The 15,784-nt window shown below is 37.7% G+C and overlaps 1 protein-coding gene across 1 annotated transcript; it reads right to left on the reverse strand.

The window, feature by feature from the left end:
• Positions 1 to 275: 275 nt before the first annotated feature.
• rpl27a (ribosomal protein L27a) lies at positions 276 to 7,024 on the reverse strand. Its single transcript, XM_028793765.2, has 4 exons — positions 6,861 to 7,024; positions 6,569 to 6,644; positions 5,884 to 6,058; positions 276 to 451 (listed from the first exon to the last, which is right to left on the reverse strand). Exons 1-4 carry the CDS (start codon positions 6,949 to 6,951, stop codon positions 323 to 325), a joined length of 471 nt encoding a protein of 156 aa, XP_028649598.2. The 5' UTR covers positions 6,952 to 7,024; the 3' UTR covers positions 276 to 322.
• Between the last annotated feature and the right edge of the window lie 8,760 nt (positions 7,025 to 15,784).

Genomic DNA, 15,784 nt, shown 5'->3' on the forward strand with positions numbered 1-15,784 from the left:
ACTTAGCAACAAATCGTAACATTTCCATGTAGCTGAATTCATATCCGAATGTTAGCTTTTAAATAAATGCTAACTGCTCAGTTTTGACAGATGTGTGTGCTGTTGGGGGGTTTGGAGGGGGCGGCCAAAGCTCAACATACAATCATCTGAAAGCAGCAGAAGTACAAATATTGCTTCTCTTTGAAGCACTTCTGCTCATCTTCTACTCTGCCATTCACAACATTCATAACTGACAAATGAGCCAATAACTGCACAGGCCAAGAAATGAAAACTAGTTCTTTCTTTTTAAAAGATTTTTACTGAACACAGTGGAATTAGAACTTTAAGCCATTAACACACAGGCTCCACCAGCTCCCTTGATTTTTTCTTCAGCTCTTCTGCTGAAGAATTTGGCTTTCACGATAACTGGCTGTTTTGGTAACTTGCCTTTGCCCAACACCTTGAAATAACCCTAAAAGACAAAAAGAAGTCAGAACAAATTAATCAGAATTAAAAATGCAAAATGCTTACAAAAAAAGAAACAAAACCAATATTCACAGTGCAGAACAATCCCTTTTCACTTAAATTTTAAGAAGAGGACACTTTGGAACTGTGCAACCAAAAGGTCCATTGGCAGTTTTTACAAGTTATTAGAACTAACCTGGCATTTACATAGCCCAGTTCTGTGAAAACATACATAATGCATTATGAGGAGGATACTGTACTTCAAGATCCACAAGCACAATTCTCCCAGCTCTGAATAATAACTCAAGTACAAAGTGAGGACATCTCCATGTTATATTGACTGCACTCGCACAAGGCAACTAAACGAACGGTAAATTACTGGAACAACTAGACTACCAAAATATATCTAAGTTTAATCTCCACTTCTGCATTACATCGTAAGGTGCCCAAGTTTCCAATGCCACACAGTTACTTGGCTCCCATTCTCTACAACGTGAAATTCAAAAAATGTTTTAAAAGCACAAAAGTCTCCGGTCTCAAAAAACCTAAGCATTGTTTCCATCCTCATCCCTTGGCTTGTGTGCTCAGACAGGCAGCACCATGGAGAAGGAGCTCCTTCAAGACTATGGGAATTTGTCTACAACTACAGTTTCCCAGTTACACATAAAAAAAAAGTTGAACAGCCTAAATAACTTCAGTTTTCACATTTTAAAAAAAGTCAACCACCTACCAGTGGATACCAGGATTAAGGGGTTGATGACAATTTTTGAAACTACTTAGAAAATCATTACTAGGATAAAAACAAAAAGGCAAACCAATAACCAGATAATGTATTCTAGGGGATTTAAAACTACATGCATTTTTCAAACAGATGCAGTCTACAAGATCTGCACAATCCTTATAACTGTAGGAAAAAGCCTGCAGTTCAGGTTATTCTATTATTAAAGACCACTTGACATGTACTGGTGTAACACTATGAGAGGGGGGAAAATAAGCATTTGCTCAGAGGGGCTTACAATATGTAAAGCTTTCTAAAAAGCAAAATAGGGTACCATGTGACAGGCAAGTGATCAAAGTATGACGTGGGAGCGGAGCTTGCCTGGTGCACATTCCATAGGTGCCATAAGCACTCCTTAAGCTACATCAGCTAACAGTTCACATGCAGGCTGGATGGTTTCCTTTAATTTAAGAATACATGTTGTATGTTTGGGTCACCTGGATTACATTTTTGATCCCACTGTAATCAGGGTAGTAACTCAGTTTAGTTCTGCATCTTACTTCTTGTCCGACTGCTGCCATCCATAGCACGGATACTTGTGTCCAACTGATTTACCATTTATGCATTGTGCTCGTTTTAAAATTTTGCTCTACATTATTTGCCAAAGAAGTAGTTTCCAGATAAGTCTCACTTATTTTTACATTTTTTCTAAGTAGCTACAAATAAAAGCCTTCCACTAAATAATCAGGGTGTGTAGGAAATTCCTAAAAAGATCAGTACATTCAGTGGCTTCATTTGTGAAACACAGAGGCTTCAGAGTGCCTCAATACATAAGAGCAAACCAAAATTCTACTGAACTCCAAGAGGTGGGAGCTACTAATGTGTTTGAATTGGTACAAGCAATTTTCACTGGATTTTATGGTGTAATTCAGGAAGAACAGTGTCCCAGCTCCGCTTTCAATTTGATCATATGTTGTGCACAATTAGAATGCTGGTTTTGTGAAGGGCCATGTTAAATTTCAGTCATTTGAGTCTTTACAGTACATTCATAACCACTTAATTCTTTACAAAAACATGATGAGAAAACAGTACAAATTTGTTTATTTTTGTGGGGGGAGATACCTCACAGCACTCAGTAGCTTACTTGCATTGCACTTTTGCTTCAACTACAAAGTGGAGAATAGGAAACAGTTGAATCCCATCTGTTACTCAATGAATGCCTATTTCAGCAGAGAACACTCAACTGCCAGCCAATGCGGAGAAGTTTATTATTAGTGTTTAGCATTTAACACCACTGAATAAAAAAATGCTGATAAAATCAATCAACATGTGTAAACTTTGCTTTCCTTTTTGATCATGTTGCTTTGTGCCCACTGACAAACCCGATTCTGTGATGGACTGTGCTTCCATGTCATTTGTTTGGAAGTCATGCTTTGAAGACACACAGTGGGCAAAAAAAAAAAAAGCTTATGAATATTAAATATACAAAAATACCACATACAAGAGGGGACCCAAAAATTCCTGGAACCAATGAGTATCACGAGAGTACAATGAATGTAGTTAAACTATGACAGGTATGTATTAGGGCTGTCAAAATTTGCCAAAAAACAAGTTTTGAATATTCAAATTAAATGTTTAAATATTTGAATAAACTAACATAGGTTAACAATTCTAGACACTTTTATACATGCTTTTTTAAACTTTGTTATAGTAATGGGTGCAGTGGTTTCCACAGCAAGAACACACACCAACAGTGGGGGGGATTAACTAGCGATACTCGGACATCTGTTATTTAAATGAGACCCATCAAAAGCCTAAGCATCTGCACCACCGTCTTTCTTTTAGTCTAGTACAGGCGACCAGGTGCGAGAGTCCTTCTCGGGGCAGCAGACCATTAAACAGCAATGGAAAGATGAAATCCGTATGAGCCACGCATGCTGGCACCTTGCTTCACTATGTTAATTTACTTTTGATACACTTGCATCAAATTATGAAGTACTTATGACACTGTTGCTCGAGTCCCACTTGTTGTGTAAAGTTTTTGTGACATACCTTGGTGCCAAACCGACAGCAACCAACAGGCAAGATGAAAGCGCATTATTTTGGACATGTCCAACAAGCATGCGTCAGGTATTGTTTGTACTGCGCCAATCAGAATAAAAATCCAGTCGACGCACCTGAATAAAATCAGGATCACCGAGTATCAAGTCAAAATCCATTTGCTTTGCTCCTTTAGAGATGAAGCAATATTTTAATAATGGTTGCCAGAATATTTTAATCACATCTTATTGTTTTATGCGTCATGTGTAAAGCCAACAGCCTAATATGTGTTTGATGATGAGGCTCTTTAAAGTTGGGGGTTTGAAGTGTCATAACAAAAGGAAAATCAGATTTGGGATATTTTCCATTTGTTTAATGAGAATGAGAATGATGCACTGATCAGGCTGTCTTCCCCTTAGCTAAAGTACAGTTCTGCTAAACATGGCACAGGAACCTTACATGCCTTCTGCTGTGAATGCAAGTGGCCAACAGCTTTTGGGTGAGGCACGTACAATTAAGAAAACATGATGGCAGCAGTTTGGCACTTTCAGGAAGTTTCTGCAAATGTTTGGAGCCAATCGAGAATGAATGATATCAAACCATTAGCACAGTACTACACTATAGAGACATTTATGTAGCTCAGCTCCTAAGCACTGTGACTCATGTTTAAGAAGCATAATGTACAATACCCCTTGGCTCTACAAACATTGATAAAACCTTCACATTAATTAGCCTCCATGAGAAATGGCAGATGAAGCAGAGTAAGAATCACCTTTCCACATCCTCAACTCACATCCAACAGGATGGCAACTGGGGCAAAATGTACAGTTCAAAGATGTAAATGTTGACCTTTTAAGGATAATCCACATAAAACACATAAGCATAAAGGAACACTGCAGCTAAACCGAGACACCATCGTAAAACACCAGCACATTTAAATTTTTTTTTATTTTTATAGAAAAGGCTTAACTTTCTTCACAAATGTTGCCATTTAAATTGTGTTCTAAACATGGGCTTGAAAAATACCAAATATCCTTTAAAGCTTGAAAACTGCAAATTTCAAATGCTGGTTATTCCCATTTGCACTGCAAAATGCTTGAACACTGATGAAGCATTTTTATTTGCAGTTCTGCAGCTACGGTAGGCTTGATATTCTAACTAGTAATTGTTCATTTTATATGCAGTTCACTTGTCTAACACCCAAGAAAGCAATCAGCCAGACTAGGACCAAAGAACCTCAAGGGATGCATTCGCTACAGAAGTAATGTTTTAACAGATTTCGCTTTTTTTTTTTTTTTTTTTTTTTTTTAATTTATATATAAATATAAATACTCCTGCTGCCAAATACATACATCTTATATTACATTTTATTCAAAGTTCCTTATGGGAAGCAAAGTAGAAATGACTGTAGACCTTTACATTTGGCTTTACATTTTCAAAATAAGCATACAGTGATCCCTCGCTATATCGCGCTTCGCCTTTCGCGGCTTCACTATTGCGGATTTTATATGTAAGCATAATTAAATATATATCGCGGATTTTTTGCTGGTTCGCGGATTTCTGCGGACAATGGGTCTTTTAATTTCTGGTACATGCTTCCTCAGTTGGTTTGCCCAGTTGATTTCATACAAGGGACGCTATTGGCAGATGGCTGAGAAGCTACCCAACTTACTTTTCTCTGTCTCTCTTGTGCTGACTATCTGTGATCCTGACGTTGGGGGTGTGAGCAGGGGGGCTGTTCGCACACCTAGACGATACGGACGCTCGTCTAAAAATGCTTAAAGATTATCTTCGCGTTGCTACCTTCTGTGTGCAGCTTTTAAGTATGCTGCACAGTGCTTCGCATACTTAAAAGCTCAAAGGGCACGTATTGATTTTTGACTTTGTTTCTCTATCTCTCTCTCTGCTCCTGACGGAGGGGGTGTGAGCTGCCGCCTTCAACAGCTTTGTGCCGCGGTGCTTCGCATACTTAAGCCAAACAGCCCTATTGATTTGTTTGCTTTCCTCTCTGTTTCCTTTGAAGAGGAAGATATGTTTGCATTCTTTTAATTGTGAGACAGAACGGTCATCTCTGTCTTGTCATCGAGCACAGTTTAAACTTTTGAAAAAGAGACAAATGTTTGTTTGCAGTGTTTGAATAACGTTCCTGTCTCTCTACAACCTCCTGTGTTTCTGCGCAAATCTGTGACCCAAGCATGACAATATAAAAATAATCATATAAACATATGGTTTCTACTTCGCGGATTTTCTTATTTTGCGGGTGGCTCTGGAACGCAACCCCCGCGATGGAGGAGGGATTACTGTATAAAAAAACCCTAATACACCGACTGCCTACACATTTTTTCTAAAAGCAAAACGGACAAATGCGCTAGGGTCTTCTCCATATTCTGTAAAGAACTTCATATTAGTACAGTCTTAAGGGCCTGACTAAAGAATGGATATGCATTCATTTTGTTTGATATAAGAAACTTGCACAATAAAATATGCCACTGATTGGTGAAAATAAATAAAAAGATGCCTGGTCAGGATCAGTTAGGAAGGCAGAGAAAAGGGCATCTAACAGACGAGTAATCAATACTCCAAATATGCACAGAAATAAAAGTTACACTGTAACCAAAGTTGCAGGTAAAATTTCAATCCCTGTACAAAAAATAAAGGAACCAAAGTTAAAAACTACTTACAGCACGCACTACATCAATGATGGGAGCAGGGCCGTCTAGCTTCTTGCCATAGTTCAGCCTAGTCTGCTCACTGACAAGTGTCCAAAGCTTGTCTAAGTTAATTGTTGGGCAAAAGTACATATTCCTCTTCAGGTGGTAGTGTCTCATACCCACCTTACCAAAGTAACCGGGGTGGCTGACAAAATAAATTGACAGATGTTTATTATGCAGATAAATAGATCTTTTCATCAGCATCAACACTAAAATACTCAAAAGTAAATAACACAATTCATTCTTGTAACAGAAGAATAAAGAAATCATTTAACACTTGGCTTAAGCCCATATGTACATATTGAACTGAGGTTTCATTTTTAAGTAATGTGGGTCATATTTAACTGTAGAAAAGTACGGCATAAATTAATCTGAACCCTTTATGCTGTTACTAACTCCAAGGAGCAAATCACATACTTTAAACTCCAAACTCCTCCACCTCAGAAGTGACTAATTAAAAACGTATCCTTTGTTAGAGGAATATATGAAAGCAATTAACATTTTCGCGCTATTTTAACAACAATAAAAAACGCGACACACTTGACAAATTTAATCCGTTACATCATGAGGGATGGACTGCAAGTATTGCAAACTTGCATCCAATGTCCACAGCAGACACATGCACATCTCAAGAATAAAACATTAACAAACTTACTATTTGTCAAAGTTAATTCTGTGGTGATGCATACCACCAGCATTACCACGACCTCCAGGATGCTTCCTGTGCTTGCCTGTATGGGGAGACAGATAGTTAAAGGGCATATTTTTCGTTTTCAATTCAACTACCACTCAGATCTCAGTTTCTTGATATGGATGACACGGGTTTGAAAATGTTTACCTTGTATGAAGTTGCGAGTCCATATCTAGATGTGACAGGTTATGCTACAAATAACAGAATTATTTAGGTTTTAGGCCTAACCACCACACAAAACCCAAAGGGTACTTACCAACACGGCCATGGCCGTGGCTGACGTGCCCTCTTAGCTTTCTGGTTTTGCGTGTTTTGGATGGCTGCAAGTGAACATTAAAATGATGCATATTAATTCCACCATGTCAATCGGGGAGATTTTATCAAAGCAACCCTGCTATTAATGCTCTTGTGCCCACAAATTCTCCACAGCCACGTTTTACGATACACGTGCCCCGATACGCATTAGCCAAAATTCAAAAGTAAGAAACAACAGAAGGGACCTTTACGCTCTTTCTTTCTGTGGCACTGAAAAAAAAACACCAATACACATTACTCGAAACACTTAAACGTACAGCGTCCTTTGCACTTTAAAATTCCGTAAACTCTAATAAGGCAAAACTTATAACAAATACACTTTCCAAAAACGACGAAGACACTCATTTTACAAAGCGTTTAAATAAAACTTACAAAATGACATTAACCTCACGTGAAAAGGCCTTTCCACCATACTTTAGCTAAACAGCGGAGAAAGCGGCGTAAGAATCGCTCGCCTTCATAGTCGCTTTTATCCATCGTCAACGATACTTTACTTTGGACATATACAACATATTAATCTAGGTATTATATACATGATAAATCTGATATTTCAAAGCTTTACGGTGCAAGATGGTTACGGATTTTACTTCTCTACATAAACCAGATACAGCTAAACATCACCTACCATTTTTTTGAGGGTGACGCAAAGAGGAAGCGAAAGGGAAGTCTCGCGACTTTATTCGAGGTTTGAGATTCGCGCCGACACACCAGCTTCGCGGTACTTAGGGACCTCTACTGGAAAGGAGGAGGTACTGCAGAACATCTCTGTTAGAATGGGTTGTTCCTATTTAATACTAGCACGTAGAAATGTAAGTATCATTTTTACATTCGGCATCGATCCAGTGCGTTTTTATTTTCATACGCCACTGAACTGTAATAAATGAATGGTCTTTTAATAGCATAACATAGCTACACAGCATACTTGTAGTTATATTATTTTTTATTTTTAAACACTGATAGAAGATTTAAACAATTTAAAACTAAGTGAAAAGTTATCCTTTTGTATGCATATACTTAATTTTGAAGCTAAATAAAATGCCCCATTTTTATCTTGAAACTAGTTAAGTTTTTATACATCTGTCCAGTTTTGCCCATTTACCTGTTCACTCACTGACGCTGATGAGATGATTTAAACCCACGAGAAGCAGAGAAACTGAGGTTTTCACTCCTTTTTTTAAAAAAATGTGAGTTATGAGAATAGTCCACAGCACGGAATCTGCTCAGTTGTGAGTGGCAAATGGTGTTTTACAGGCAATTGATGCTGGGGACTGTATCTGTTTGATCGTGCTAGATCTAAGTGCTGCTTTTGAAATGATTGACATTACCGCTGTGATAGACCAGCTGAAGGGGCATTTGGCAGGCATCAAAAGCACGGCCCTTGCCTGGTTTAAATCTTATTTAAGGCTAGATCTTTGTCGTCTCTAATGATAGGATTTTCACATCCTCAGCTACCGTGACCTGTAGAGTCTCTCACCTCCATTTTGGCCCCCACATTTTTATGCTCACTCATTTTTCAATCGGTCATTCAGTGTGGTGGCGTTGCATTTCACTGTTATGCAGATGACATACAGTTGTATATTCCTCTGAAGTCAAATAGTACAAGCTTAATAACTAAATTGTTTGATTGTCTTAAGGATGTTAAAAGCTGGATGGCAAAAATTGTTCTCCAGCTAAATGAAAATAAAGACAGAAGTGCTGATTTTTACTTCTGTTAACAGTCTTGTTAGTAAGCGTGGTTCCTTTTCCCCACATATTTAAACATATGCAGAAAATTTGGGTGTCATTTTTAAATTTGCCCTCTGTTTTGACTGAGAGATAAATACAGCAGTCAAGGGTAGTTTGTTCCATCTTAGAAACATAAAATTAAGGCGTTTTATTAGGTAAAAACCTGGAAACACGTATCCATGCTTTTATTTTTAACCAGTTGGATTTGTAGAACTCATTGTACTCTGACATTAATCAGTCTGCTTTAGGTCATCTGCAGCTGGTTCAAAATGTCGCGGCCAGGTTATTAACCGGCTCTTGAAAGAAGGAACACATCATTCCTATTTTGGCCTCTCTTTGTTGGCTGCCTGTTAGGTAAAGGACTGAGTTTAAGGTGCTTTTGTTTGTGCTTAAAGCCCTAAATAACCTGGATCCTCCATATACTTCAGATCTTCTTGTTAGGTATCTTACCTTGAGGGTGCTTAGACCCTCTTATCAATCTCTTTTGCAGGTGCCATGCTCTCACTATATACGGAGTGGTGACAAGCTTTTCAGTGTCTGCCCCAAAACTTCAAAATGCAGTACTTCTAGATGTCAGGACCGTTTCTCCTGTTCTGATATTTAAATTTATCCTGAAGTCCCATCTTCGTACTTTGGCTTTTGGGGAGGTAGTGTAATGTATTTTCTTGTGGTGCTTGTTGGGAGGATCGGGAATGTCCTTTGGCTAGGTTTTGGAGGATTAGTCAAGTGTTTATGTTTTGTAATGTCGTTATTGTGGGCTTATTGTTTACATTATTATTTTTAATATTGATTTTACCTTGTACAACACTTGATCAGTCATTGATTGTTTTAAATGTGCTAACAAAAGAAAGAAAGAAAGAAAGAAAGAAAGAAAGAAAGAAAGAAAGAAAGAAAGAAAGAAAGAAAGAAAGAAAGTTTAGTTGCTGAAGTGAGACTGGGACCTTTTGATTATTTTGCAATATTGTTGTGTAGGTCTATTCATTTGCTAAAAAAGTAATGTCTGACTAAAGGTCTCAACTTCTCCTCCATTTAGGACCGCAGGCTCCCATTCAGTTGTTACAGCTTCCCATAATCACAAAATGGAAAATGCAGGTTCATAACAAGGCTCAAAGGTGCATGGGTATGCTATTTACAGTTTAAATGCACGTTAGAGTACTATATATAGTCAGATTCATAAGTCAAACAGGACCCTGAATCTTAGCTGGATCAAAGGTAATTTCTTTTCAGTTCAGTATATTGTATGTTATAGTGTTCTTCCCAAATGCAGACTTAGAGCACTGGCACAAGCTTATGGCTAAAATTTAATATCATCCATCTATCCATCCATTATCCAACCCGCTGAATCCGAACACAGGGTCACGGGGGTCTGCTGGAGCCAATCCCAGCCAACACAGGGCACAAGGCAGGAACCAATCCCGGGCAGGGTGCCAACCCACCGCAGGACACACACAAACACACCCACACACCAAGCCCAATTTAGAATTGCCAATCCACCTAACCTGCATGTCTTTTGACTGTGGGAGGAAACCGGAGCGCCCGGAGGAAACCCACGCAGACACAGGGAGAACATGCAAACTCCACGCAGGGAGGACCTGGGAAGCGAAACAAGGTCCCCAGGTCTCCCAACTGCGAGGCAGCAGCGCTACCCACTGCGCCACCGTGCCGCCCAATTTAATATCAGAGATATTTAAACAATACATCATTTACATACACAAACACATCCTGTCCCTGTCTTAAAAAGGCAGAATTAGATCCTGGAGTTTTAGCCAGTTTTCGCCCGATTTCCCAATTGCCATTTCTGGCTAAAATATTAGAAAGAATTATTTATAATCAATTGGTTGATCACCTTAACTCCAATAATTTATTTGAGATCTACCATTCTGGCTTTAGGCGTTATCATGGTGCTGAGACGGCCCTCCTGAAAGTATTCAATGACATCTCTATTATTACTGACTCAGGTGACACTGCAGTCCTTCTCCTCCTTGACCTGTCTGCTGCCTTTGACACCATTGACCATGAGATATTGCTGCTGTGGCTTGAACATCTTGTGGGGCTTAAAGGGGCTGCTCTTAACTGGTTCAGGTCATATCTAATTGGTAGACACTATTCAGTGACTTTAAATTCCTCTTTTTCGTCTACTGCTTTTCTTAAATATGGTGTTCCTCAGGGATCCATTTTGGGTCCTATTTTATTCTCCATATACCTTCACCCTATTGGAGCAATTTTTAGGAAATTTAACATTTCTTTTCACTGCTATGCTGATGATACTCAGGTTTATATTCCCGTCGGCAACTCTGCAATAAATCAACTGCACAACTGTCTTTTTGAACTAAGATCCTGGATGGCTAATAATTTTCTTGATCTGAATCAAAATAAAATGGAGGTGCTTATAGTGGGTCCATCAGGTAAAGCCCAAATTGATCTTGGACTTCTCGGCTCTTTCTCTGTCTTTTGAAAACCTCAAGTCCGCAATCTTGGTGTTATCTTTGACAGTAACTTCTCTTTTGAGAAACAAGTAAATTCTGTAGTCAAGAGTTGCTTTTTCCAGCTTCGTCTTTTAGGTAAGATCAAGCCTTTTTTATCTTCTAGGGATCTTGAGAGAGCTACTCATTCCCTTTATCTTTTCTTGCCTTGATTACTGCAACTCGCTGTATTCTGGGATTAACAAATCCCTGATACGCAGGTTACAGTTGGTCCAGAGTGCTGCCGCTCGCTTTCTGGTTGGGGCAAGAAAGTCCGATTCTGTTTCTCCAATATTAGCTTCTTTACACTGGCTGCCTGTCAGTTTTCGAATTGATTTTAAAATCTTGTTGCTAGTTTTTAAATCTTTACATGGGCTTGCTCCTGCCTATTTATCTGAATTGTGTGCTTTACACCAGCCATCTAGAGTGCTTAGATCTTCTGGTCAGTTGTCTCTTGTTGTCCCTCGTACCAAGTGTCAAACTAAGGGGGACAGAGAGGGCTTGTGCAGCTGCTGCTCCTCGCCTGTGGAACTCTTTACCTCATCACATAAAGGAGTCGTCTACAACTGAACTGTTCAAAACAAGATTAAAGACTCATTTCTATTCACTTGCATTCCGTGACCTTCAGTAATACGAATGGTTTCCTCAATGTGATTCTATAATCTTACTTCTGTTTATTACTTATTTTATTTATGTTCATTGATTTTATTTCTATTTTTGTTATTTATGTTAATTGAATGTTTTTTTTCTTCTTTTATTGTAAAGCACTTTAGCCACAGCATTCCTATGTTGTTTTAAATGTGCTATATAAATAAATTGACATTGACATAAAACAAATGCATGCTAAAACAAAACTATTTCAATTTAAATAAAATAAACAAATCCTTACAATATACTGTAAGTCCATTAACATTCTAATAGAGGAATATCTGAACAGTCACTTGAGAAAGGAGAAGTACCTGAGGACTGGAAACTTGCAAATGTTACTCCAGTCTTTAAGAAGAAAGACACAATGGATCCTGGTAATTATAGACCAACAAGTCTTTCTTCTGTGCTTTGCAAAAATTATGGAAAGTATAATAAGAAATGAATCAGAAAAAAGTACCTGTATGAAAATAAATAAAATACTAAATAACAGCCAACATTGGTTTATGAGAGGAAGACCTTGCAAACCAATGTTTTACATTTCTTTGAACAAGCAACTTCAAGAGTTGACAAAAGCAAAGTATGTGACGTAATTTAGTAAGACTTTCAAAAGCTTTTGATACAATCCCACACCAAAGATTAATCTGAAACTAGAAGCTGTAGGCATCAGGGGTAACCTACAAAACCAGATCTCAAGTTGGTTAACCAACAGGAGACAAAGAATACAGATAAGAGGAGAATGCTCCATGTGGGGTGAGGTTTCAGTGGAGTCCCTGAGGGGTCTGTCTTTGGACCGTTACTTTTTTCTGATTTAAATTAAATGTAGAAAAGTGCAAAGTGTTACATGTAGGAAAAAGGAATGTCAATTATAAGTATGAGACACTTAAAACGTATAAATGAGAGACTCTGCTCTAAAGGAAGCAACCTCTGAAAAGGATTAAGGGTTTATGTTGACACAACATTTTCATTATTGAAGCAATACATTTAAGCTATTAAAAAGGCAAACAAAATGTTATATTTTAAAAACTGTACAAATCAAGGGACATTATGCTCAGACTATATAATGCACTAGTGAGACCACATCTGAAGCATTGTACACAGTTCTGGTCACCACATTACAAGAAGAGCTGTGCAGAGGAGAGCAACCAGATGCATCACAGGACTCAATGACATGTCGTACTCTGACAGATTCAGAAAATTAAACATGCTTAGTCTTGAGCAGAGGAAACTATGTGGGGAATAAATCCAGCTCTTCAAAATTCTCAAAGGCGTTGATAAAATGGACTCAGCCAAATTCTTTCAGCTTACTCTAATCATGTACTTGACTCACATACTCAAGCAACAGTGGAAATTAAGGAATGTGCAATTAGGACTAAAGCCAGGAAGCACATCTTTATGCAAAAAGTTGTGGGTATCTTGAAAAAACTACAGAGGCATGTAGTTGCTGCAGAATTCTTGACAACTTTAAGAAGTATCTGAATGAGATATTGGATCAGCTTTGCCATTAGCTAAAAAAATTAGCCTGATGGACTCAATGGTCTCCTCTGATTTATTAAATTTCTTATGTTATCATATAGACAGATAATATTTTATTTTTCCTAAGGGAAAATTTATCAATATGACTAGTTGACAACGGAAGACAGGAAAACTAAAAATTCTGCCAAACAACATTTCAGGAGATTAGTGTCAATTGGCAAATTTTGCCAAAGCGTTATTCGCAGCAAATTTGCTGCGTTTGTTTTTGACCTTGTTTGTCAAATTATTTATTAATTTACTAATTATTCAGCTGGTTTAGGAGAACTTTTTCCCTAATACCCCATAATGCTCTGTGAGGCCAGCGCAACATTCTCTGGAGCCAACATGGATGGGACTGCCCTCTCAGGTAAATAATGCTGATCATTTGCAATACAGACTCTATGGGAATTAGTTAGTGGTAGAAGAGATAAGTAAATGATGCAAGTTCTCATAATGTTATTTTTATGAAACACTAGGGGGCTTTGTCCCCTGCTTGCTTCGCTTGCCAACCCCTGTGCCTGCACTACGTGCCAACCTCTTTGTGGATCTGTTGCTCGCGTATGGGGATGCGGTTGTACAATTTTTTTTTTAAATTCTATTGATTTTATTGTAATCACACAACATTCCATACAAATAGATCAATTTTACAAGAATAGGATTGAAAACAAATCAACCCCCACCCTTGAGAATAAAACTTAAACCTAGTAAAAATAAGTAAATAGATAAATTAATACAGTAAGTGAATATAGATAAATGGAGAAGAAAAAAAAAGAGAGAGAATAGGGAGAGAATCTGATTCCTCAGTGCTTTAAGAGCTTATTCTAAAATGTTATTGATTAGATCCTACCAGGTTTTGAAAAAATTCTGCACAGATCCTCTAAGTGAGAATTTTATTTTTTCCAATTTCAAAAAATATAAAACATCAGTTACCCACTGACTTAAAAGAGGAGAGTTAGGATTCTTCCAGTTGACCAAGATAAGTCTACGTGCCAATAATGTAGTGAAGGCAATCACAGTTTGTTTGTCCTTCTCCACTTTAAGCCCACCTGGGAGTACACCAAACGTAACTGTTAGTGGGTTAGGAGGGATTGGGACACCGAGGCTGTCTGAAAGGCATTTAAAAATTTTGGTCCAGAATGATGTTAATTTGGTGCAGGTCCAGAACATGTGACCCAGTGAGGCTAGAACTTGATTGCAGCGTTTGCAGGTTGGATCTTGCCCTGGAAACATTTTGGACAATTTTAAGCGAGACAGATGTGCTTGATATATCATTTTTAGTTGAATAATTGTATGCTTTGCGCATATGGAGCTTGAATGAATTCTCTGGATTGCTACCTTCCACTCCTTTTCTGATATGTTGAGTGAGAGATCCTTTTCCCATTGTCCTCTTGGATCTTTGAAAGGGAGGGACTGTAAAATGGTTTTATATATTGCAGAGATGCTGTCTAAGTCCTTGAAACTGATGAATATTTTTTCCAGCATAGAGGGAGGTGAGAGATGAGGAAAATTGGGCAGGTTCTGTTTAACAAAGTTTCTGATTTGAAGATAGTGAAAGAAATGTGTTACTGGAAAGTTAAATTTAGAATGTAATTGTTCATAGGATGCAAAGACATTGTCTATGTAAAGATCTCTAAGTGATTTAATCTCAAATGTTTTCCAGACATTAAAAACTGCATATGTTTGCGAGGGTTGAAAAAGGTGGCTCTCATGCAGAGATGCCACAGATAAAATATTCTCCATCTTAAAATGTTTCCTACATTGGTTCCATATTCTGAGTGAGTGTGGCACTATTGGGTTATTAGTATATTGGCGATAACTTGCATTTATTGGGGCGCAAAGCAAGGAATATAAAAATGAACTGAAGGATTTTATTTCTATTGCAGACCAAGCCTGTGTATGTTCATCTATTTGTGTCCATGTCCAGGTTTTTATAGCTTGTATGTTTGCTGCTCAGTAATAAAACTGAAAGTTAGGTAGAGCCATGCCACCTTCTGCCTTTGGCCTTTGTAGAGTCGCTCTTTGGATATGTCCATGTTTTGAATTCCAAGTAAATGTGGTTATGGTTGAATCTAATTTCTTAAAGAAGGATTTATTGATGTATATTGGAATATTTTGAAATAAAAAGAGAAGCTTAGGGAGGATATTCATCTTAACAATGTTAATTCTTCCAGCTAAAGTGAGATGACGGTCGTACAATTTAAACAGATTTTTATTTTCGTGGGAATTGTTACATATGCACAACATAATTATTTTCCATTATAGCAAGTAATTAACCATATTAAAAAAGAGTAAAACGTAATAATTTGAAAGTAAATTATGTTTCATGTTACATTAGAGTTATTCGTTGCATAATATGATTTCATTCTGTTTGGCTTTGAAATTAACAGACAAATACTTTTTTACTGTAAAACTTCAGTAAAAACAATTTTTTGAATTAAATTTTCGTCAATATCGCATTGAATTTTGATTCTGTGTTTGGACTTTCATCGTGACAACGCAACGTATAAGTGCCCGTGAT

The sequence above is a fragment of the Erpetoichthys calabaricus genome, chromosome 2 (assembly GCF_900747795.2).
Source record: "Erpetoichthys calabaricus chromosome 2, fErpCal1.3, whole genome shotgun sequence".
Lineage (NCBI taxonomy): Eukaryota > Metazoa > Chordata > Cladistia > Polypteriformes > Polypteridae > Erpetoichthys > Erpetoichthys calabaricus.

Excerpts from the sequence above, each read along its gene's own strand:
- rpl27a (XM_028793765.2), bottom strand. The coding sequence starts at position 6,951 with ATGCATCATTTTAATGTTCACTTGCAGCCATCCAAAACACGCAAAACC. Across the intron at positions 6,059-6,568 it reads AGAATTAACTTTGACAAATA|CCACCCCGGTTACTTTGGTA; the intron begins GTAAGTTTGTTA and ends TTATTTTGTCAG. Across the intron at positions 452-5,883 it reads TCATTGATGTAGTGCGTGCT|GGTTATTTCAAGGTGTTGGG; the intron begins GTAAGTAGTTTT and ends TTTGTCTTTTAG.